The sequence below is a fragment of the Anomaloglossus baeobatrachus genome, chromosome 11, assembly GCF_048569485.1.
Source record: "Anomaloglossus baeobatrachus isolate aAnoBae1 chromosome 11, aAnoBae1.hap1, whole genome shotgun sequence".
In the NCBI taxonomy this organism is placed as follows: domain Eukaryota; kingdom Metazoa; phylum Chordata; class Amphibia; order Anura; family Aromobatidae; genus Anomaloglossus; species Anomaloglossus baeobatrachus.
Genome location: NC_134363.1, coordinates 189,779,243 through 189,803,102, shown reverse-complemented (window position 1 = coordinate 189,803,102; position 23,860 = coordinate 189,779,243). Strand labels below are relative to the sequence as shown.

The 23,860-nt window shown below is 52.5% G+C and overlaps 1 protein-coding gene across 7 annotated transcripts in view; it reads left to right on the top strand.

Annotated features, from left to right (window-relative positions):
• Positions 1-7,017: 7,017 nt before the first annotated feature.
• LOC142257076 (cryptochrome-1-like) overlaps positions 7,018-23,860 on the top strand; it is a 37,890-nt gene continuing 21,047 nt past the window's right edge. The window contains exons 1-4 of one of the 7 annotated variants that reach the window (XM_075329146.1): positions 7,018-7,227; positions 15,229-15,448; positions 15,546-15,740; positions 20,622-20,740. In XM_075329146.1, the coding sequence (XP_075185261.1) occupies positions 15,234-15,448; positions 15,546-15,740; positions 20,622-20,740 (529 nt within the window). In that variant the 5' untranslated portion in view covers positions 7,018-7,227; positions 15,229-15,233. Of the gene's footprint in view, positions 7,228-8,125; positions 8,292-9,938; positions 10,584-13,506; positions 13,523-15,228; positions 15,449-15,545; positions 15,741-20,621; positions 20,741-23,860 lie in introns of those variants that run through there. The other 6 variants (XM_075329145.1, XM_075329143.1, XM_075329149.1 and 3 more) reach the window with 6 other exon arrangements.

Genomic DNA, 23,860 nt, shown 5'->3' with positions numbered 1-23,860 from the left:
CAGCTAAATCCGCAGCATTCCCCCGGAATCCGCACCTTTTCATAGGTGCGGATTTGACGCGGATTTCGTTGCGGATTTTGCGATATTTTTTTTTTTTTTTACATTCATTTGAATAGGCAAAATCCGCAGGTAAATCCGCAACATTAATTGACATGCTGCAGATTTTTCCGCACAGAAATCCGCATGATTTCCGCTGCGGAAAAATCCGCAGCGTGGGCACAGCATTTCCCAAATGCCATAGAAATGGCTGGGGAGTAGCTGTGCTGCAGATTTCCGAAAAATCCGCGGCATTTCCGCGAGAAATCCGAGACAAAATCCGCGCATTTTCCGCAGCGTGGACACGTAGCCTTATACTGAGAGCGATCAAAAAATGTTCTGTACCCGAAAATGCTACCAAAAAAAACATAACTTACCCTGCACAAACCCAGCCCCCACTCATGTCCGTCATCTGTCACTGGAAATATTGGGGGGTCCTCTGTTACTGGCAGAACAAAGACTCTGGAAAATCAACGGCTCCCACCCCCCAAATAAGATCCAGTGAAATTCGCACTAACAAATGTAAATGCCCCCCACGTTCTGAGCCCTACAGTGCGCTGACCAGCTGAAAGAGGCCACGTATGCGGCATTATTCTAGTGGAGAGAGCGCACTTAATAATTTACAGGGTGCGGGTCTCCAGAGGCAGAAGCTGGGTACAAAATATGGGGGGCACGATGTATGGGGGTTCTACAATGTATTGGGCGCTACAGTATATGAAGGTACAATGTATGGGGGCACAATGTATGGGGGTTCTACAATATATAGGTGCACAATGTATGGGGGTGCTACAATATATAGGTGCACAATGTAAGGGGGTGCTACAATATATGGGGTGCTACAGTATATGAAGGCACAATGTATGGGGGCACAATGTATGGGGGTTCTACAATATATAGGTGCATAATGTATGGGGGTGCTACAATATATAGGTGCACAATGTATGGGGGTGCTACAATATATGGGGTGCTACAGTATATGAAGGCACAATGTATGGGGGTGCTACAATACATGGGGGCACAATTTATGGGGGTGCTACAGTATATGGGGGCACAATACTGGCATATTAGCAGTTCTCTATAATGGGGGTGCGATCTCAGTGGCGGTCATTTAACCCTCTCAGTATCACGCTTTGATGCCATTTTTGTGGCAGTGTTTTCCTTTGTGGTGCGTTATTCCCATCCGGGCTCCTCATTGTATTTTATTGTTGTGATTTTTTATTTTTGAGGTTAATCCTGTAAAAAAAAAACCCAGAAGATAAGTAATTGCCGAATAAAGAAGACAACGTCTGGCTCGTGTTGTGACTGGTGTTGTGACTGGTTGTGCAGAGCTGGGGTCCCGGCGCTGCGCCCCCCACTCACTCAGGCAGAGAAGAGGATGGACACAGGCGCCTCAGATGCTGGAGAGTCTTCTCGATTGTGACCGTCAGCGATCACATTGGCCGAAATCAGTTCTAACGTCCCGTCACTTGCTTCCCATCCAGTGTGTACAGGGTTAACAGATGTGGGTGTGACCACAAAGGCTCGTTCTTATTGGTCTTTCCGGCGGAAGCTCCTCCCCCGCTCCGAATGTTGTATAACTCTTCAAAGAACGTGATATAACCAAGAGGAGAGAATATAAAAGCAGAAGGTACCGAGAGGAGAGGAGAAAAGAGCAGGAGGTACCGAGAGGAGAAAAGAGCAGGAGGTACCGAGAGGAGAGGAGAAAAGAGCAAGAGGTAAGTAGAGGAGAGGAGAAAAGAGCAGGAGGTACCGAGAGGAGAGGAGAAAAGAGCAGGAGGTACCGAGAGGAGAAAAGAGCAGGAGGTACCGAGAGGAGAAAAGAGCAGGAGGTACCGAGAGGAGAGGAGAAAAGAGCAAGAGGTAAGTAGAGGAGAGGAGAAAAGAGCAGGAGGTACCGAGAGGAGAGGAGAAAAGAGCAGGAGGTACCGAGAGGAGAGGAGAAAAGAGCAGGAGGTACCTAGAGAAGAGGAGAAAAGAGCAGGAGGTACCGAGAGGAGAAAAGAGCAGGAGGTACCGAGAGGAGAAAAGAGCAGGAGGTACCGAGAGGAGAGGAGAAAAGAGCAAGAGGTAAGTAGAGGAGAGGAGAAAAGAGCAGGAGGTACCGAGAGAAGAGGAGAAAAGAGCAGGAGGTACCGAGAGGAGAAAAGAGCAGGAGGTACCGAGAGGAGAGGAGAAAAGAGCAAGAGGTAAGTAGAGGAGAGGAGAAAAGAGCAGGAGGTACCGAGAGAAGAGGAGAAAAGAGCAGGAGGTACCGAGAGGAGAAAAGAGGAGGAGGTACGAGGGGAAAGGAGAAAAGAGCAGGAGGTACCTAGAGAAGAGGAGAAAAGAGCAGGAGGTACCGAGAGGAGAAAAGAGCAGGAGGTACGAGGGGAAAGGAGAAAAGAGCAGGAGGTACCGAGAGGAGAAAAGAGCAGAAGGTACCGAGAGGAGAAAAGAGCAGGAGGTACCGAGAGGATAGAGGAGAGTATAAAACAACAGAAGGTAAGTAGAGGAGAGGAGAAAAGAGCAGGAGGTACCGAGAGGATAGAGGAGAGGTGAAAAGAGCAGGAGGTACCGAGAGGAGAAAAGAGCAGGAAGTACCGAGAGGAGAGGAGAAAAGAGCAGGAGGTACCGAGAGGAGAAAAGAGCAGGAAGTACCGAGAGGAGAGGAGAAAAGAGCAGGAGGTACCGAGAGGAGAAAAGAGCAGGAAGTACCGAGAGGAGAGGAGAAAAGAGCAGGAAGTACCGAGAGGAGAGGAGAAAAGAGCAGGAAGTACCGAGAGGAGAGGAGAAAAGAGCAGGAGGTACCGAGAGGAGAAAAGAGCAGGAAGTACCGAGAGGAGAGGAGAAAAGAGCAGGAGGTACCGAGAGGAGAAAAGAGCAGGAGGTACCGAGAGGAGAGGAGAAAAGAGCAAGAGGTAAGTAGAGGAGAGGAGAAAAGAGCAGGAGGTACCGAGAGAAGAGGAGAAAAGAGCAGGAGGTACCGAGAGGAGAAAAGAGCAGGAGGTACGAGGGGAAAGGAGAAAAGAGCAGGAGGTACGAGGGGAAAGGAGAAAAGAGCAGGAGGTACCTAGAGAAGAGGAGAAAAGAGCAGGAGGTACCGAGAGGAGAAAAGAGCAGGAGGTACCGAGAGGAGAAAAGAGCAGGAGGTACGAGGGGAAAGGAGAAAAGAGCAGGAGGTACCTAGAGAAGAGGAGAAAAGAGCAGGAGGTACCGAGAGGAGAAAAGAGCAGGAGGTACCGAGAGGAGAAAAGAGCAGGAGGTACCGAGAGGAGAAAAGAGCAGGAGGTACCGAGAGGATAGAGGAGAGGTGAAAAGAGCAGGAGGTACCGAGAGAAGAGGAGAAAAGAGCAGGAGGTACCGAGAGGAGAAAACAGCAGGAGGTACCGAGAGGATAGAGGAGAGGAGAAAAGAGCAGGAGGTACCGAGAGGAGAGGAGAAAAGAGCAGGAGGTACCGAGAGGATAGAGTAGAGGATAAAACAGCAAGAGGTACCTAGAGGAAAGGAGAAAACAGCAGGAGGTACCGAGAGGAAAGGAGAAAACAGCAGGAGGTACCGAGAGGATAGATGAGAGCATAAAACAACAGGAGGTACCGAGAGAAGAGGAGAAAACAGCAGGAGGTACCGAGAGGAGAGCATAAAACAGCAGGAGGTACCGAGAGAAGAGGAGAAAACAGCAGGAGGTACGGAGAGGAGAGGAGAAAACCACAGGAGGTAGGGAGAGGAGGAAAGAGCAAGAGGTACGGAGAGGAGAGGAGAAAAGAGCAGGAGGTAGGGAGAGGAGAAAAGAGCAGGAGGTACCGAGAGGAGAGGAGAAAACAGCAGGAGGTACCGAGAGGATAGAGAAGAGCATAAAACAGCAGGAGGTACGGAGAAGAGAAAAGAGCAGGAGATACGGAGAGGAGAAAAGAGCAGGAGGTAACGAGAGGAGAAAACAGCAGGAGGTACCAAGAGGAGAAAATAGCAGAAGGTACCGAGAGGAGAGAACAGCAGGAGGTACCGAGAGGAGAGGAGAAAAGAGCAAGAGGTAAGTAGAGGAGAGGAGAAAAGAGCAGGAGGTACCGAGAGAAGAGGAGAAAAGAGCAGGAGGTACCGAGAGGAGAAAAGAGCAGGAGGTACGAGGGGAAAGGAGAAAAGAGCAGGAGGTACCTAGAGAAGAGGAGAAAAGAGCAGGAGGTACCGAGAGAAGAGGAGAAAAGAGCAGGAGGTACCGAGAGGAGAAAAGAGCAGGAGGTACGAGGGGAAAGGAGAAAAGAGCAGGAGGTACCTAGAGAAGAGGAGAAAAGAGCAGGAGGTACCGAGAGGAGAAAAGAGCAGGAGGTACGAGGGGAAAGGAGAAAAGAGCAGGAGGTACCTAGAGAAGAGGAGAAAAGAGCAGGAGGTACCGAGAGGAGAAAAGAGCAGGAGGTACGAGGGGAAAGGAGAAAAGAGCAGGAGGTACCGAGAGGAGAAAAGAGCAGGAGGTACCGAGAGGAGAAAAGAGCAGGAGGTACCGAGAGGATAGAGGAGAGTATAAAACAACAGGAGGTAAGTAGAGGAGAGGAGAAAAGAGCAGGAGGTACCGAGAGGATAGAGGAGAGGTGAAAAGAGCAGGAGGTACCGAGAGAAGAGGAGAAAAGAGCAGGCGGTACCGAGAGGAGAAAACAGCAGGAGGTACCGAGAGGATAGAGGAGAGGAGAAAAGAGCAGGAGGTACCGAGAGGAGAGGAGAAAAGAGCAGGAGGTACCGAGAGGATAGAGTAGAGGATAAAACAGCAAGAGGTACCTAGAGGAAAGGAGAAAACAGCAGGAGGTACCGAGAGGAAAGGAGAAAACAGCAGGAGGTACCGAGAGGATAGAGGAGAGCATAAAACAACAGGAGGTACCGAGAGAAGAGGAGAAAACAGCAGGAGGTACCGAGAGGAGAGCATAAAACAGCAGGAGGTACCGAGAGAAGAGGAGAAAACAGCAGGAGGTACGGAGAGGAGAGGAGAAAACCACAGGAGGTAGGGAGAGGAGGAAAGAGCAAGAGGTACGGAGAGGAGAGGAGAAAAGAGCAGGAGGTAGGGAGAGGAGAAAAGAGCAGGAGGTACCGAGACGAGAGGAGAAAACAGCAGGAGGTACCGAGAGGATAGAGAAGAGCATAAAACAGCAGGAGGTACGGAGAGGAGAAAAGAGCAGGAGATACGGAGAGGAGAAAAGAGCAGGAGGTAACGAGAGGAGAAAACAGCAGGAGGTACCAAGAGGAGAAAATAGCAGAAGGTACCGAGAGGAGAGAACAGCAGGAGGTACCGAGAGGAGAGGAGAAAAGAGCAAGAGGTAAGTAGAGGAGAGGAGAAAAGAGCAGGAGGTACCGAGAGAAGAGGAGAAAAGAGCAGGAGGTACCGAGAGGAGAAAAGAGCAGGAGGTACGAGGGGAAAGGAGAAAAGAGCAGGAGGTACCTAGAGAAGAGGAGAAAAGAGCAGGAGGTACCGAGAGAAGAGGAGAAAAGAGCAGGAGGTACCGAGAGGAGAAAAGAGCAGGAGGTACGAGGGGAAAGGAGAAAAGAGCAGGAGGTACCTAGAGAAGAGGAGAAAAGAGCAGGAGGTACCGAGAGGAGAAAAGAGCAGGAGGTACGAGGGGAAAGGAGAAAAGAGCAGGAGGTACCTAGAGAAGAGGAGAAAAGAGCAGGAGGTACCGAGAGGAGAAAAGAGCAGGAGGTACGAGGGGAAAGGAGAAAAGAGCAGGAGGTACCTAGAGAAGAGGAGAAAAGAGCAGGAGGTACCGAGAGGAGAAAAGAGCAGGAGGTACGAGGGGAAAGGAGAAAAGAGCAGGAGGTACCGAGAGGAGAAAAGAGCAGGAGGTACCGAGAGGATAGAGGAGAGTATAAAACAACAGGAGGTAAGTAGAGGAGAGGAGAAAAGAGCAGGAGGTACCGAGAGGATAGAGGAGAGGTGAAAAGAGCAGGAGGTACCGAGAGAAGAGGAGAAAAGAGCAGGAGGTACTGAGAGGAGAAAACAGCAGGAGGTACCGAGAGGATAGAGGAGAGGAGAAAAGAGCAGGAGGTACCGAGAGGAGAGGAGAAAAGAGCAGGAGGTACCGAGAGGATAGAGTAGAGGATAAAACAGCAAGAGGTACCTAGAGGAAAGGAGAAAACAGCAAGAGGTACCTAGAGGAAAGGAGAAAACAGCAGGAGGTACCGAGAGGAAAGGAGAAAACAGCAGGAGGTACCGAGAGGATAGAGGAGAGCATAAAACAACAGGAGGTACCGAGAGAAGAGGAGAAAACAGCAGGAGGTACCGAGAGGAGAGCATAAAACAGCAGGAGGTACCGAGAGAAGAGGAGAAAACAGCAGGAGGTACGGAGAGGAGAGGAGAAAACCACAGGAGGTAGGGAGAGGAGAAAAGAGCAAGAGGTACGGAGAGGAGAGGAGAGGAGAAACGAGCAGGAGGTAGGGAGAGGAGAAAAGAGCAGGAGGTACCGAGAGGAGAGGAGAAAACAGCAGGAGGTACTGAGAGGATAGAGAAGAGCATAAAACAGCAGGAGGTACGGAGAGGAGAAAAGAGCAGGAGATACGGAGAGGAGAAAAGAGCAGGAGGTAACGAGAGGAGAAAACAGCAGGAGGTACCAAGAGGAGAAAATAGCAGGAGGTACGGGGAGGAGAAAAGAGCAGGAGGTACCGAGAGGAGAAAATAGCAGGAGGTACGGGGAGGAGAAAAGAGCAGGAGGTACCGAGAGGAGAAAACAGCAGGAGGTACCTAGAGAAGAGGAGAAAAAAGCAGGAGGTACCTAGAGAAGAGGAGAAAAAAGCAGGAGGTACCGAGAGGAGAGGAGAAAAGAGCAGGACGTACCGAGAGGAGAGGAGAAAAAAGCAGGAGGTACCTAGAGAAGAGGAGAAAAAAATTGCCGAATAAAGAAGACAACGTCTGGCTCGTGTTGTGACTGGTTGTGCAGAGCTGGGGTCCCGGCGCTGCGCCCCCCACTCACTCAGGCAGAGAAGAGGATGGACACAGGCGCCTCAGATGCTGGAGAGTCTTCTCGATTGTGACCGTCAGCGATCACATTGGCCGAAATCAGTTCTAACGTCCCGTCACTTGCTTCCCATCCAGTGTGTACAGGGTTAACAGATGTGGGTGTGACCACAAAGGCTCGTTCTTATTGGTCTTTCCGGCGGAAGCTCCTCCCCCGCTCCGAATGTTGTATAACTCTTCAAAGAACGTGATATAACCAAGAGGAGAGAATATAAAAGCAGAAGGTACCGAGAGGAGAGGAGAAAAGAGCAGGAGGTACCGAGAGGAGAAAAGAGCAGGAGGTACCGAGAGGAGAAAAGAGCAGGAGGTACCGAGAGGAGAGGAGAAAAGAGCAAGAGGTAAGTAGAGGAGAGGAGAAAAGAGCAGGAGGTACCGAGAGGAGAGGAGAAAAGAGCAGGAGGTACCGAGAGGAGAGGAGAAAAGAGCAGGAGGTACCTAGAGAAGAGGAGAAAAGAGCAGGAGGTACCGAGAGGAGAAAAGAGCAGGAGGTACCGAGAGGAGAAAAGAGCAGGAGGTACCGAGAGGAGAGGAGAAAAGAGCAAGAGGTAAGTAGAGGAGAGGAGAAAAGAGCAGGAGGTACCGAGAGAAGAGGAGAAAAGAGCAGGAGGTACCGAGAGGAGAAAAGAGCAGGAGGTACCGAGAGGAGAGGAGAAAAGAGCAAGAGGTAAGTAGAGGAGAGGAGAAAAGAGCAGGAGGTACCGAGAGAAGAGGAGAAAAGAGCAGGAGGTACCGAGAGGAGAAAAGAGGAGGAGGTACGAGGGGAAAGGAGAAAAGAGCAGGAGGTACCGAGAGGAGAAAAGAGCAGAAGGTACCGAGAGGAGAAAAGAGCAGGAGGTACCGAGAGGATAGAGGAGAGTATAAAACAACAGAAGGTAAGTAGAGGAGAGGAGAAAAGAGCAGGAGGTACCGAGAGGATAGAGGAGAGGTGAAAAGAGCAGGAGGTACCGAGAGGAGAAAAGAGCAGGAAGTACCGAGAGGAGAGGAGAAAAGAGCAGGAGGTACCGAGAGGAGAAAAGAGCAGGAAGTACCGAGAGGAGAGGAGAAAAGAGCAGGAGGTACCGAGAGGAGAAAAGAGCAGGAAGTACCGAGAGGAGAGGAGAAAAGAGCAGGAAGTACCGAGAGGAGAGGAGAAAAGAGCAGGAAGTACCGAGAGGAGAGGAGAAAAGAGCAGGAGGTACCGAGAGGAGAAAAGAGCAGGAAGTACCGAGAGGAGAGGAGAAAAGAGCAGGAGGTACCGAGAGGAGAAAAGAGCAGGAGGTACCGAGAGGAGAGGAGAAAAGAGCAAGAGGTAAGTAGAGGAGAGGAGAAAAGAGCAGGAGGTACCGAGAGAAGAGGAGAAAAGAGCAGGAGGTACCGAGAGGAGAAAAGAGCAGGAGGTACGTGGGGAAAGGAGAAAAGAGCAGGAGGTACGAGGGGAAAGGAGAAAAGAGCAGGAGGTACCTAGAGAAGAGGAGAAAAGAGCAGGAGGTACCGAGAGGAGAAAAGAGCAGGAGGTACCGAGAGGAGAAAAGAGCAGGAGGTACGAGGGGAAAGGAGAAAAGAGCAGGAGGTACCTAGAGAAGAGGAGAAAAGAGCAGGAGGTACCGAGAGGAGAAAAGAGCAGGAGGTACCGAGAGGAGAAAAGAGCAGGAGGTACCGAGAGGAGAAAAGAGCAGGAGGTACCGAGAGGATAGAGGAGAGGTGAAAAGAGCAGGAGGTACCGAGAGAAGAGGAGAAAAGAGCAGGAGGTACCGAGAGGAGAAAACAGCAGGAGGTACCGAGAGGATAGAGGAGAGGAGAAAAGAGCAGGAGGTACCGAGAGGAGAGGAGAAAAGAGCAGGAGGTACCGAGAGGATAGAGTAGAGGATAAAACAGCAAGAGGTACCTAGAGGAAAGGAGAAAACAGCAGGAGGTACCGAGAGGAAAGGAGAAAACAGCAGGAGGTACCGAGAGGATAGATGAGAGCATAAAACAACAGGAGGTACCGAGAGAAGAGGAGAAAACAGCAGGAGGTACCGAGAGGAGAGCATAAAACAGCAGGAGGTACCGAGAGAAGAGGAGAAAACAGCAGGAGGTACGGAGAGGAGAGGAGAAAACCACAGGAGGTAGGGAGAGGAGGAAAGAGCAAGAGGTACGGAGAGGAGAGGAGAAAAGAGCAGGAGGTAGGGAGAGGAGAAAAGAGCAGGAGGTACCGAGAGGAGAGGAGAAAACAGCAGGAGGTACCGAGAGGATAGAGAAGAGCATAAAACAGCAGGAGGTACGGAGAAGAGAAAAGAGCAGGAGATACGGAGAGGAGAAAAGAGCAGGAGGTAACGAGAGGAGAAAACAGCAGGAGGTACCAAGAGGAGAAAATAGCAGAAGGTACCGAGAGGAGAGAACAGCAGGAGGTACCGAGAGGAGAGGAGAAAAGAGCAAGAGGTAAGTAGAGGAGAGGAGAAAAGAGCAGGAGGTACCGAGAGAAGAGGAGAAAAGAGCAGGAGGTACCGAGAGGAGAAAAGAGCAGGAGGTACGAGGGGAAAGGAGAAAAGAGCAGGAGGTACCTAGAGAAGAGGAGAAAAGAGCAGGAGGTACCTAGAGAAGAGGAGAAAAGAGCAGGAGGTACCGAGAGGAGAAAAGAGCAGGAGGTACGAGGGGAAAGGAGAAAAGAGCAGGAGGTACCTAGAGAAGAGGAGAAAAGAGCAGGAGGTACCGAGAGGAGAAAAGAGCAGGAGGTACGAGGGGAAAGGAGAAAAGAGCAGGAGGTACCGAGAGGAGAAAAGAGCAGGAGGTACCGAGAGGAGAAAAGAGCAGGAGGTACCGAGAGGATAGAGGAGAGTATAAAACAACAGGAGGTAAGTAGAGGAGAGGAGAAAAGAGCAGGAGGTACCGAGAGGATAGAGGAGAGGTGAAAAGAGCAGGAGGTACCGAGAGAAGAGGAGAAAAGAGCAGGAGGTACCGAGAGGAGAAAACAGCAGGAGGTACCGAGAGGATAGAGGAGAGGAGAAAAGAGCAGGAGGTACCGAGAGGAGAGGAGAAAAGAGCAGGAGGTACCGAGAGGATAGAGTAGAGGATAAAACAGCAAGAGGTACCTAGAGGAAAGGAGAAAACAGCAGGAGGTACCGAGAGGAAAGGAGAAAACAGCAGGAGGTACCGAGAGGATAGAGGAGAGCATAAAACAACAGGAGGTACCGAGAGAAGAGGAGAAAACAGCAGGAGGTACCGAGAGGAGAGCATAAAACAGCAGGAGGTACCGAGAGAAGAGGAGAAAACAGCAGGAGGTACGGAGAGGAGAGGAGAAAACCACAGGAGGTAGGGAGAGGAGGAAAGAGCAAGAGGTACGGAGAGGAGAGGAGAAAAGAGCAGGAGGTAGGGAGAGGAGAAAAGAGCAGGAGGTACCGAGACGAGAGGAGAAAACAGCAGGAGGTACCGAGAGGATAGAGAAGAGCATAAAACAGCAGGAGGTACGGAGAGGAGAAAAGAGCAGGAGATACGGAGAGGAGAAAAGAGCAGGAGGTAACGAGAGGAGAAAACAGCAGGAGGTACCAAGAGGAGAAAATAGCAGAAGGTACCGAGAGGAGAGAACAGCAGGAGGTACCGAGAGGAGAGGAGAAAAGAGCAAGAGGTAAGTAGAGGAGAGGAGAAAAGAGCAGGAGGTACCGAGAGAAGAGGAGAAAAGAGCAGGAGGTACCGAGAGGAGAAAAGAGCAGGAGGTACGAGGGGAAAGGAGAAAAGAGCAGGAGGTACCTAGAGAAGAGGAGAAAAGAGCAGGAGGTACCGAGAGAAGAGGAGAAAAGAGCAGGAGGTACCGAGAGGAGAAAAGAGCAGGAGGTACGAGGGGAAAGGAGAAAAGAGCAGGAGGTACCTAGAGAAGAGGAGAAAAGAGCAGGAGGTACCGAGAGGAGAAAAGAGCAGGAGGTACGAGGGGAAAGGAGAAAAGAGCAGGAGGTACCTAGAGAAGAGGAGAAAAGAGCAGGAGGTACCGAGAGGAGAAAAGAGCAGGAGGTACGAGGGGAAAGGAGAAAAGAGCAGGAGGTACCTAGAGAAGAGGAGAAAAGAGCAGGAGGTACCGAGAGGAGAAAAGAGCAGGAGGTACGAGGGGAAAGGAGAAAAGAGCAGGAGGTACCGAGAGGAGAAAAGAGCAGGAGGTACCGAGAGGATAGAGGAGAGTATAAAACAACAGGAGGTAAGTAGAGGAGAGGAGAAAAGAGCAGGAGGTACCGAGAGGATAGAGGAGAGGTGAAAAGAGCAGGAGGTACCGAGAGAAGAGGAGAAAAGAGCAGGAGGTACTGAGAGGAGAAAACAGCAGGAGGTACCGAGAGGATAGAGGAGAGGAGAAAAGAGCAGGAGGTACCGAGAGGAGAGGAGAAAAGAGCAGGAGGTACCGAGAGGATAGAGTAGAGGATAAAACAGCAAGAGGTACCTAGAGGAAAGGAGAAAACAGCAGGAGGTACCAAGAGGAAAGGAGAAAACAGCAGGAGGTACCGAGAGGATAGAGGAGAGCATAAAACAACAGGAGGTACCGAGAGAAGAGGAGAAAACAGCAGGAGGTACCGAGAGGAGAGCATAAAACAGCAGGAGGTACCGAGAGAAGAGGAGAAAACAGCAGGAGGTACGGAGAGGAGAGGAGAAAACCACAGGAGGTAGGGAGAGGAGAAAAGAGCAAGAGGTACGGAGAGGAGAGGAGAAAAGAGCAGGAGGTAGGGAGAGGAGAAAAGAGCAGGAGGTACCGAGAGGAGAGGAGAAAACAGCAGGAGGTACTGAGAGGATAGAGAAGAGCATAAAACAGCAGGAGGTACGGAGAGGAGAAAAGAGCAGGAGATACGGAGAGGAGAAAAGAGCAGGAGGTAACGAGAGGAGAAAACAGCAGGAGGTACCAAGAGGAGAAAATAGCAGGAGGTACGGGGAGGAGAAAAGAGCAGGAGGTACCGAGAGGAGAAAATAGCAGGAGGTACGGGGAGGAGAAAAGAGCAGGAGGTACCGAGAGGAGAAAACAGCAGGAGGTACCTAGAGAAGAGGAGAAAAAAGCAGGAGGTACCTAGAGAAGAGGAGAAAAAAGCAGGAGGTACCGAGAGGAGAGGAGAAAAGAGCAGGACGTACCGAGAGGAGAGGAGAAAAAAGCAGGAGGTACCTAGAGAAGAGGAGAAAAAAGCAGGAGGTACCGAGAGGAGAAAAAAGCAGGAGGCACCTAGAGAAGAGGAGAAAAAAGCAGGAGGTACCGAGAGGAGAGGAGAAAAGAGCAGGAGGTATGAGGGGAAAGGAGAAAAGAGCAGGCGGTACCTAGAGAAGAGGATAAAAAAGGAGGAGGTACCGAGAGGAGAAAAGAGAAGGAGGTACCTAGAGAAGAGGAGAAAAGAGAAGGAGGTACCTAGAGGAAAGGAGAAAAGAGCAGGAGGTACCTAGAGAAGAGGAGAAAAGAGAAGGAGGTACCTAGAGAAGAGGAGAAAAGAGCAGGAGGTACCTAGAGAAGAGGAGAAAAGAGCAGGAGGTACCTAGAGAAGAGGAGAAAAGAGAAGGAGGTACCTAGAGAAGAGGAGAAAAGAGCAGGAGGTACCGAGAGGAGAAAACAGCAGGAGGTACCTAGAGAAGAGGAGAAAAGAGCAGGAGGTACCTAGAGGAAAGGAGAAAAGAGCAGGAGGTACCTAGAGAAGAGGAGAAAAGAGCAGGAGGTACCTAGAGGAAAGGAGAAAAGAGCAGGAGGTACCTAGAGGAGAAAAGAGCATGAGGTACCTAGAGAAGAGGAGAAAAGAGCAGGAGGTACCTAGAGGAAAGGAGAAAAGAGCAGGAGGTACCTAGAGAAGAGGAGAAAAGAGCAGGAGGTACATCGAGGAAAGGAGAAAAGAACAGGAGGTACCTAGAGAAGAGGAGAAAAGAGCAGAAGGTACCTAGAGAAGAGGAGAAAAGAGCAGGAGGTACCTAGAGAAGAGGAGAAAAGAGCAGGAGGTACCTAGAGAAGAGGAGAAAAGAGCAGGAGGTACCTAGAGGAAAGGAGAAAAGAGCAGGAGGTACCTAGAGAAGAGGAGAAAAGAGCAGGAGGTACCTAGAGGAAAGGAGAAAAGAGCAGGAGGTACCTAGAGGAGAAAATAGCATGAGGTACCTAGAGAAGAGGAGAAAAGAGCAGGAGGTACCTAGAGGAGAAAAGAGCATGAGGTACCTAGAGAAGAGGAGAAAAGAGCAGGAGGTACTGAGAGGAGAAAACAGCAGGAGGTACCGAGAGGATAGAGGAGAGGAGAAAAGAGCAGGAGGTACCGAGAGGAGAGGAGAAAAGAGCAGGAGGTACCGAGAGGATAGAGTAGAGGATAAAACAGCAAGAGGTACCTAGAGGAAAGGAGAAAACAGCAGGAGGTACCGAGAGGAAAGGAGAAAACAGCAGGAGGTACCGAGAGGATAGAGGAGAGCATAAAACAACAGGAGGTACCGAGAGAAGAGGAGAAAACAGCAGGAGGTACCGAGAGGAGAGCATAAAACAGCAGGAGGTACCGAGAGAAGAGGAGAAAACAGCAGGAGGTACGGAGAGGAGAGGAGAAAACCACAGGAGGTAGGGAGAGGAGAAAAGAGCAAGAGGTACGGAGAGGAGAGGAGAAAAGAGCAGGAGGTAGGGAGAGGAGAAAAGAGCAGGAGGTACCGAGAGGAGAGGAGAAAACAGCAGGAGGTACCGAGAGGATAGAGAAGAGCATAAAACAGCAGGAGGTACGGAGAGGAGAAAAGAGCAGGAGATACGGAGAGGAGAAAAGAGCAGGAGGTAACGAGAGGAGAAAACAGCAGGAGGTACCAAGAGGAGAAAATAGCAGGAGGTACGGGGAGGAGAAAAGAGCAGGAGGTACCGAGAGGAGAAAATAGCAGGAGGTACGGGGAGGAGAAAAGAGCAGGAGGTACCGAGAGGAGAAAACAGCAGGAGGTACCTAGAGAAGAGGAGAAAAAAGCAGGAGGTACCTAGAGAAGAGGAGAAAAAAGCAGGAGGTACCGAGAGGAGAGGAGAAAAGAGCAGGAGGTACCGAGAGGAGAGGAGAAAAAAGCAGGAGGCACCTAGAGAAGAGGAGAAAAAAGCAGGAGGTACCGAGAGGAGAGGAGAAAAGAGCAGGAGGTATGAGGGGAAAGGAGAAAAGAGCAGGAGGTACCTAGAGAAGAGGATAAAAAAGGAGGAGGTACCGAGAGGAGAAAAGAGAAGGAGGTACCTAGAGGAAAGGAGAAAAGAGCAGGAGGTACCTAGAGAAGAGGAGAAAAGAGAAGGAGGTACCTAGAGAAGAGGAGAAAAGAGCAGGAGGTACCTAGAGAAGAGGAGAAAAGAGCAGGAGGTACCTAGAGAAGAGGAGAAAAGAGAAGGAGGTACCTAGAGAAGAGGAGAAAAGAGCAGGAGGTACCGAGAGGAGAAAACAGCAGGAGGTACCTAGAGAAGAGGAGAAAAGAGCAGGAGGTACCTAGAGGAAAGGAGAAAAGAGCAGGAGGTACCTAGAGGAGAAAAGAGCATGAGGTACCTAGAGAAGAGGAGAAAAGAGCAGGAGGTACCTAGAGGAAAGGAGAAAAGAGCAGGAGGTACCTAGAGAAGAGGAGAAAAGAGCAGGAGGTACATCGAGGAAAGGAGAAAAGAACAGGAGGTACCTAGAGAAGAGGAGAAAAGAGCAGAAGGTACCTAGAGAAGAGGAGAAAAGAGCAGGAGGTACCTAGAGAAGAGGAGAAAAGAGCAGGAGGTACCTAGAGAAGAGGAGAAAAGAGCAGGAGGTACCTAGAGGAAAGGAGAAAAGAGCAGGAGGTACCTAGAGAAGAGGAGAAAAGAGCAGGAGGTACCTAGAGGAAAGGAGAAAAGAGCAGGAGGTACCTAGAGGAGAAAAGAGCATGAGGTACCTAGAGAAGAGGAGAAAAGAGCAGGAGGTACCTAGAGGAAAGGAGAAAAGAGCAGGAGGTACCTAGAGAAGAGGAGAAAAGAGCAGGAGGTACCTAGAGAAGAGAAAAGAGCAGGAGGTACCTAGAGGAAAGGAGAAAAGAACAGGAGGTACCTAGAGAAGAGGAGAAAAGAGCAGGAGGTACCTAGAGAAGAGGAGAAAAGAGCAGGAGGTACCTAGAGGAAAGGAGAAAAGAACAGGAGGTACCTAGAGAAGAGGAGAAAAGAGCAGGAGGTACCAAGAGGAAAGGAGAAAATCCGCTACTATTAACCCCTCCATACTCTTATCATCCCCACCCCACTAACCTTCACTATCACCCCCATCATTCTTTATCACCCCCACCATCCTCTACTCTAACCAGCCATTACTGTTCTCCTGATTTCTGTGCAGCCATCATGCCGCAGCGCTCCATCCACTGGTTCAGGAAGGGGCTGCGCCTCCATGATAACCCTGCCCTGCTGGCCGCCATGAGGGACTGTGTTGAGCTGCACCCCATCTTTATTCTGGATCCCTGGTTCCCTAAGAACATGAAAGTCAGCGTGAACCGCTGGAGATTCCTCATCGAGTCCCTGAGAGATCTAGACGAAAACCTGAAGAGGATAAACTCCAGGTAGAGAAAGGGCGCTGGGGGTTACACTGTGGCCCCTCTAAGTAGGGGATCCTCCTCCACGCTTGTGCTTTATGGGGGGCTCATTCTGTCTTTGCAGGTTGTTTGTTGTAAGAGGAAAACCGGCAGAAGTTTTCCCTCAGCTTTTCAGGAAGTGGAGGGTGACGCGTCTGACGTTTGAGGTGGACACCGAGCCATACTCAAGGCAGCGGGATGCCGAGGTGGAGAGACTGGCCGCCGAACACAACGTGGAGGTCATCCAGAAGGTGTCCAACACCCTGTACGACGTGGACAGGTGGGTGCAAGAGTGACGGACCCTGTATGATGTGAACAGGTGGGTACAAACAGGTGGGTGCAGGAGTGATAGACCCTGTACGAGGTGGACAGGTGGGTGCAAGAGTGACGGACCCTGTATGATGTGGACAGGTGGGTACAGACAGGTGGGTGCAGGAGTGATAGACCCTGTATGACGTGGACAGGTGGGTGCAGGATTAAATGACCCTGGACGACATAGACAGGTGGGTGCAGGAGTTGTGGACCCTGTATGATGTGGACAGTTGAGTGCAAGAGTAATGGACCCTGTTCTATGTGGACAGGTGGGTGCAGGATTGCCAGACACTGTACGACGTAGACAGGTGGGTGCAAGAGTGACAGACTCTGTATGATGTGGACAGGTGGGTGCAGGAGTAACTTACCCTGAACGACATGGACAGGTGGGTGCAGGAGTGGTGAACCCTGCATGATGTGAATAGGTGAGTGCAAGAGTAATGGACCCTGTACTATGTGAACAGGTGGGTGCAGGATTGCCAGACCCTGTACCATGTGGATGGGTGGGTGCAGGAGTGATGAATCCTGTACCATGTGGCTGCAGGAGTGATAGACTCAGTTTCATGTGGGCAGGTGGGTGCAGGACTGATGGACCCTGTACCATGTGGATAGGTGGGTGCAGGAGTGATGGCCCCTGTACCATGTGGATAGGTGGGTGCAGGATTGATTGACACTGTACCATATGGACAGGTGGGTGCAGGACTAATGGCCCCTGTACCATGTGGATAGGTGGGTGCAGGAGTGATTGACCCTGTACCGTGTGGACAGGTGGGTGCAGGACTAATCGCCCCTGTACCATGTGGATAGGTGGGTGCAGGAGTGATGGCCCCTGTACCATGTGAACAGGTGGGTGCAGGAGTGATGGCCCCTGTACCATGTGGATAGGTGGGTGCAGGAGTGATGGCCCCTGTACCATGTGGACAGTTGGGTGCTGGAGGGATGGACACTGTACAACGTGGCAAGGTGCATGCAGGAGGGCCGTACCCTGTACGACGTGGATAGATGGGTGCAGGAGTGACAAACCCTGTATCATGTGGACAGGTGAGTGCAGGAGTGATGGCCCCTGTACCATGTGGACAGGTGGGTGCAGGAGTGATGGCCCCTGTACCATGTGAACAGGTGGGTGCAGGAGTGATGGCCCCTGTACCATGTGAACAGGTGGGTGCAGGAGTGATGGCCTCTGTACCATGTGGATAGGTGGGTGCAGGAGTGATGGCCCCTGTACCATGTGGATAGGTGGGTGCAGGAGTGATGGCCCCTGTACCATGTGGATAGGTGGGTGCAGGAGTGATGGCCCCTGTACCATGTGAACAGGTGGGTGCAGGAGTGATGGCCCCTGTACCATGTGGATAGGTGGGTGCAGGAGTTATGGCCCCTGTACCATGTGAACAGGTGGGTGCAGGAGTGATGGCCCCTGTACCATGTGGACAGGTGGGTGCAGGAGTGATGGCCCCTGTACCATGTGAACAGGTGGGTGCAGGAGTGATGGCCCCTGTACCATGTGGACAGGTGGCTGTAGGAGTGATGGCCCCTGTACCATGTGAACAGGTGGGTGCAGGAGTGATGGCCCCTGTACCATGTGAACAGGTGGGTGCAGGAGTGATGGCCCCTGTACCATGTGGATAGGTGGGTGCAGGAGTGATGGCCCCTGTACCATGTGGATAGGTGGGTGCAGGAGTGATGGCCCCTGTACCATGTGGACAGTTGGGTGCTGGAGGGATGGACACTGTACAACGTGGCAAGGTGCATGCAGGAGGGCCGTACCCTGTACGACGTGGATAGATGGGTGCAGGAGTGACAAACCCTGTATCATGTGGACAGGTGGGTGCAGGAGTGATGGCCCCTGTACCATGTGGACAGGTGGCTGTAGGAGTGATGGCCCCTGTACCATGTGAACAGGTGGGTGCAGGAGTGATGGCCCCTGTACCATGTGGACAGGTGGGTGCAGGAGTGATGGCCCCTGTACCATGTGAACAGGTGGCTGTAGGAGTGATGGCCCCTGTACCATGTGAACAGGTGGGTGCAGGACTGATGGCCCCTGTACCATGTGAACAGGTGGGTGCAGGAGTGATGGCCCCTGTACCATGTGAACAGGTGGGTGCAGGAGTGATGGCCCCTGTACCATGTGGATAGGTGGGTGCAGGACTGATGGCCCCTGTACCATGTGAACAGGTGGCTGTAGGAGTGATGGCCCCTGTACCATGTGAACAGGTGGGTGCAGGAGTGATGGCCCCTGTACCATGTGGACAGGTGGGTGCAGGAGTGATGGCCCCTGTACCATGTGAACAGGTGGCTGTAGGAGTGATGGCCCCTGTACCATGTGAACAGGTGGGTGCAGGAGTGATGGCCCCTGTACCATGTGGATAGGTGGGTGCAGGACTGATGGCCCCTGTACCATGTGAACAGGTGGCTGTAGGAGTGATGGCCCCTGTACCATGTGAACAGGTGGGTGCAGGAGTGATGGCCCCTGTACCATGTGGACAGGTGGGTGCAGGAGTGATGGCCCCTGTACCATGTGAACAGGTGGCTGTAGGAGTGATGGCCCCTGTACCATGTGAACAGGTGGGTGCAGGAGTGATGGCCCCTGTACCATGTGGACAGGTGGGTGCAGGAGTGATGGCCCCTGTACCATGTGAACAGGTGGGTGCAGGAGTGATGGCCCCTGTACCATGTGGATAGGTGGGTGCAGGAGTGATGGCCCCTGTACCATGTGGACAGGTGGGTGCAGGAGTGATGGCCCCTGTACCATGTGGACAGGTGGCTGTAGGAGTGATGGCCCCTGTACCATGTGAACAGGTGGGTGCAGGAGTGATGGCCCCTGTACCATGTGAACAGGTGGGTGCAGGAGTGATGGCCCCTGTACCATGTGAACAGGTGGCTGTAGGAGTGATGGCCCCTGTACCATGTGAACAGGTGGGTGCAGGAGTGATGGCCCCTGTACCATGTGGACAGGTGGGTGCAGGAGTGATGGCCCCTGTACCATGTGAACAGGTGGGTGCAGGAGTGATGGCCCCTGTACCATGTGAACAGGTGGGTGCAGGAGTGATGGCCCCTGTACCATGTGGACAGGTGGGTGCAGGAGTGATGGCCCCTGTACCATGTGAACAGGTGGGTGCAGGAGTGATGGCCCCTGTACCATGTGGACAGGTGGGTGCAGGAGTGATGGCCCCTGTACCATGTGAACAGGTGGGTGCAGGAGTGATGGCCCCTGTACCATGTGGACAGGTGGCTGTAAGAGTGATGGCCCCTGTACCATGTGAACAGGTGGGTGCAGGAGTGATGGCCCCTGTACCATGTGGATAGGTGGGTGCAGGAGTGATGGCCCCTGTACCATGTGAACAGGTGGGTGCAGGAGTGATGGCCCCTGTACCATGTGAACAGGTGGGTGCAGGAGTTATGGCCCCTGTACCATGTGGATAGGTGGGTGCAGGAGTTATGGCTCCCTGTACCATGTGAACAGGTGGGTGCAGGAGTGATGGCCCCCTGTACCATGTGAACAGGTGGGTGCAGGAGTGATGGCCCCTGTACCATGTGAACAGGTGGGTGCAGGAGTGATGGCCCCTGTACCATGTGAACAGGTGGGTGCAGGAGTGATGGCCCCTGTACCATGTGGACAGGTGGGTGCAGGAGTGATGGCCCCTGTACCATGTGAACAGGTGGGTGCAGGAGTGATGGCCCCTGTACCATGTGGATAGGTGGGTGCAGGAGTGATGGCCCCTGTACCATGTGGACAGGTGGGTGCAGGAGTGATGGCCCCTGTACCATGTGAACAGGTGGGTGCAGGAGTGATGGCCCCTGTACCATGTGGACAGGTGGCTGTAAGAGTGATGGCACCTGTACCATGTGAACAGGTGGGTGCAGGAGTGATGGCCCCTGTACCATGTGGATAGGTGGGTGCAGGAGTGATGGCCCCTGTACCATGTGAACAGGTGGGTGCAGGAGTGATGGCCCCTGTACCATGTGGATAGGTGGGTGCAGGAGTGATGGCCCCTGTACCATGTGAACAGGTGGGTGCAGGAGTTATGGCCCCTGTACCATGTGGATAGGTGGGTGCAGGAGTTATGGCTCCCTGTACCATGTGAACAGGTGGGTGCAGGAGTGATGGCCCCCTGTACCATGTGAACAGGTGGGTGCAGGAGTGATGGCCCCTGTACCATGTGAACAGGTGGGTGCAGGAGTGATGGCCCCTGTACCATGTGGACAGGTGGGTGCAGGAGTGATGGCCCCTGTACCATGTGAACAGGTGGGTGCAGGAGTGATGGCCCCTGTACCATGTGAACAGGTGGGTGCAGGAGTGATGGCCCCTGTACCATGTGGACAGGTGGGTGCAGGAGTGATGGCCCCCTGTACCATGTGAACAGGTGGGTGCAGGAGTGATGGCCCCTGTACCATGTGGACAGGTGGGTGCAGGAGTGATGGCCCCTGTACCATGTGGATAGGTGGGTGCAGGAGTGATGGCCCCTGTACCATGTGAACAGGTGGGTGCAGGAGTGATGGCCCCTGTACCATGTGGACAGGTGGGTGCAGGAGTGATGGCCCCTGTACCATGTGGACAGGTGGGTGCAGGAGTGATGGCCCCTGTACCATGTGGATAGGTGGGTGCAGGAGTGATGGCCCCTGTACCATGTGAACAGGTGGTTGCAGGAGTGATGGCCCCTGTACCATGTGGATAGGTGGGTGCAGGAGTGATGGCCCCTGTACCATGTGAACAGGTGGATGCAGGAGTGACAGCGACTGTAGTGCCCCTTATCTGTCCATGGTAAACTCCTTTGTTGTGATAGATGCCGAGTTTTCAATCATCTGGGCTCTTTATATTCACCTTTTTTCATTATCTTTCTTCATCCTACAGAGTGATTGCTGAAAACAATGGCAAGCCCCCTCTAACCTACATCCGCCTGCAAACTGTCCTCTCCTCTATAGGTCCTCCAAAGCGTCCGTGTCCACCACCCACTGAAGAAAATATGAGAGGTACAAACTGAGGGTATAGGCAGTGATAAGAGGCTGTGGGAGACTTAGTCAGCTGCTTCTAGTGAGGGGAGTGTGACTAGTGATGAGCGGGCACTACCATACTCGGGTGCTCAGTACTCATAACTAGTGATGAGCGGGCACTACCATGCTCGGGTACTTGGTGCTCGTAACTAGTGATGAGTGGGCACTACCATGCTCGGGTACTTGGTGCTCGTAACAAGTGATGAGCGGGCACTACCATGCTCAGGTGCTCAGTACTGGTAACTAGTGATGAGCGGGCACTACCATGCTCGGGTGCTCAGTACTCGTAACTAGTGATGATTGGGCACTACCATGCTTGGGTGCTCAGTACTCGTCACTAGTGATGATCGGGCACTACCATGCTCAGGTGCTCAGTACTGGTAACTAGTGATGAGCGGGCACTACCATGCTCGGGTGCTCAGTACTCGTAACTAGTGATGAGAGGGCACTACCATGCTCGGGTGCTTTGTACTCGTAACTAGTGATGAGCGGGCACTACCATGCTTGGGTGCTCAGTACTCGTAACTAGTGATGAGCGGGCACTACCATGCTTGGGTGCTCAGTACTCGTAACTAGTGATGAGCGGGCACTACCATGTTCGGTGCTTGTAACTAGTGATGAGCAGGGACTACCATGCTCAGGTGCTCAGTACTGGTAACTAGTGATGAGCGGGCACTACCATGCTCGGGTGCTCAGTACTCGTAACTAGTGATGAGAGGTCACTACCATGCTCGGGTGCTTTGTACTCGTAACTAGTGATGAGCGGGCACTACCATGCTTGGGTGCTCAGTACTCGTAACTAGTGATGAGCGGGCACTGCCATGCTTGGGTGCTCAGTACTCGTAACTAGTGATGAGCGGGCACTACCATGCTCGGGTGCTCAGTACTCGTAACTAGTGATGAGCGGGCACTACCATGCTCGGGTGCTCAGTACTCGTAACTAGTGATGAGCGGGCACTACCATGCTTGGGTGCTCAGTACTCGTAACTAGTGATGAGCAGGGACTACCATGCTCAGGTGCTCAGTAAACGTAACTAGTGATGAGCGGGCACTACCATGCTCGGGTACTTGGTGCTCGTAACTAGTGATGAGTGGGCACTACCATGCTCGGGTACTTGGTGCTCGTAACAAGTGATGAGCGGGCACTACCATGCTCAGGTGCTCAGTACTGGTAACTAGTGATGAGCGGGCACTACCATGCTCGGGTGCTCAGTACTCGTAACTAGTGATGATTGGGCACTACCATGCTTGGGTGCTCAGTACTCGTCACTAGTGATGATCGGGCACTACCATGCTCAGGTGCTCAGTACTGGTAACTAGTGATGAGCGGGCACTACCATGCTCGGGTGCTCAGTACTCGTAACTAGTGATGAGAGGGCACTACCATGCTCGGGTGCTTTGTACTCGTAACTAGTGATGAGCGGGCACTACCATGCTTGGGTGCTCAGTACTCGTAACTAGTGATGAGCGGGCACTACCATGCTTGGGTGCTCAGTACTCGTAACTAGTGATGAGCGGGCACTACCATGTTCGGTGCTTGTAACTAGTGATGAGCAGGGACTACCATGCTCAGGTGCTCAGTACTGGTAACTAGTGATGAGCGGGCACTACCATGCTCGGGTGCTCAGTACTCGTAACTAGTGATGAGAGGTCACTACCATGCTCGGGTGCTTTGTACTCGTAACTAGTGATGAGCGGGCACTACCATGCTTGGGTGCTCAGTACTCGTAACTAGTGATGAGCGGGCACTGCCATGCTTGGGTGCTCAGTACTCGTAACTAGTGATGAGCGGGCACTACCATGCTCGGGTGCTCAGTACTCGTAACTAGTGATGAGCGGGCACTACCATGCTCGGGTGCTCAGTACTCGTAACTAGTGATGAGCGGGCACTACCATGCTTGGGTGCTCAGTACTCGTAACTAGTGATGAGCAGGGACTACCATGCTCAGGTGCTCAGTAAACGTAACTAGTGATGAGCGGGCACTACCATGCTCGGGTGCTCGATACTCGTAACTAGTGATGAGTGAGCACTACCATGCTCTGACCACCTTGCTCTTTCTCCTCTCTGACACTCTTGCTCTTTCCTCCTCTCTGACATTCTTGCTCTTTCCTCCTCTCTGACCCCCTTGCTCCTTCTCCTCTCTGACTCTCGCTCCTTCCTTCTCTCTGACTCCCTCGCTCCTTCATCCTCTTTGACCCTCTTGCTCCTTCCTCCTCTCTGACCCTCTTGCTCCTTCCTCCTCTCTGACCCCTCGCTCCTTCCTCCTCTCTGACCCCCTCACTCCTTCCCCCTCTCTAACCTTCTTGCTCCTTCTCCTCTCTAACCCCCTCACTCCTTCCTCCTCTCTGACCTTCTCGCTCCTTCCTCCTCTCTGACCCTCTCCCTCCTTCCTCCTCTCTGACCCTCTCCCTCCTTCCTCCTCTCTGATCCTCTCCCTTCTTCCTCCTCTCTGATCCCCTCGCTCCTTCTTCCTCTCTGACCCCCTCGTTCCTTCCTCCTCTCTGACCCCCTCGCTCCTTCTTCTCTGACCTTCTTGCTTCTTCCTCCTCTCTGACCCCCTCGCTCCTTCTTCTCTGACCTTCTTGCTTATTCCTCCTCTCTGACCTTCTCGCTCCTTCCTCCTCTCTGACCCTCTCGCTCCTTCCTCCTCTCTGACCCTCTCGCTCCTTCCTCCTCTCTGACCCTGTCGCTCCTTCCTCCTCTCTGACCCTCTCGCTCCTTCCTCCTCTCTGACCCTCTCGCTCCTTCCTCCTCTCTGACCCTCTCGCTCCTTCCTCCTCTCTGACCCTCTCGCTCCTTCCTCCTCTCTGACCCTCTCGCTCCTTCCTCCTCTCTGACCCTCTCGCTCCTTCCTCCTCTCTGATCCCCTTGCCCCTTTCTGCTCTCTGACCCTCCCGCCCCTTTCTCCTCTCTGACCCCCTCGCCTGTTATGATTCGGAACCATGGAAGACCACCATAAATCATTGGTAAAATGTGACAAGAGCATTGGCAACTAATCTGGCCGCCATCCCCTTGCTAACCATCAACACTAGAAGTAGCCGAGGGGTGAACTAACATCCTGTGCACCGCGAACCCAGCCGGAGAACTAGCTATCCTAA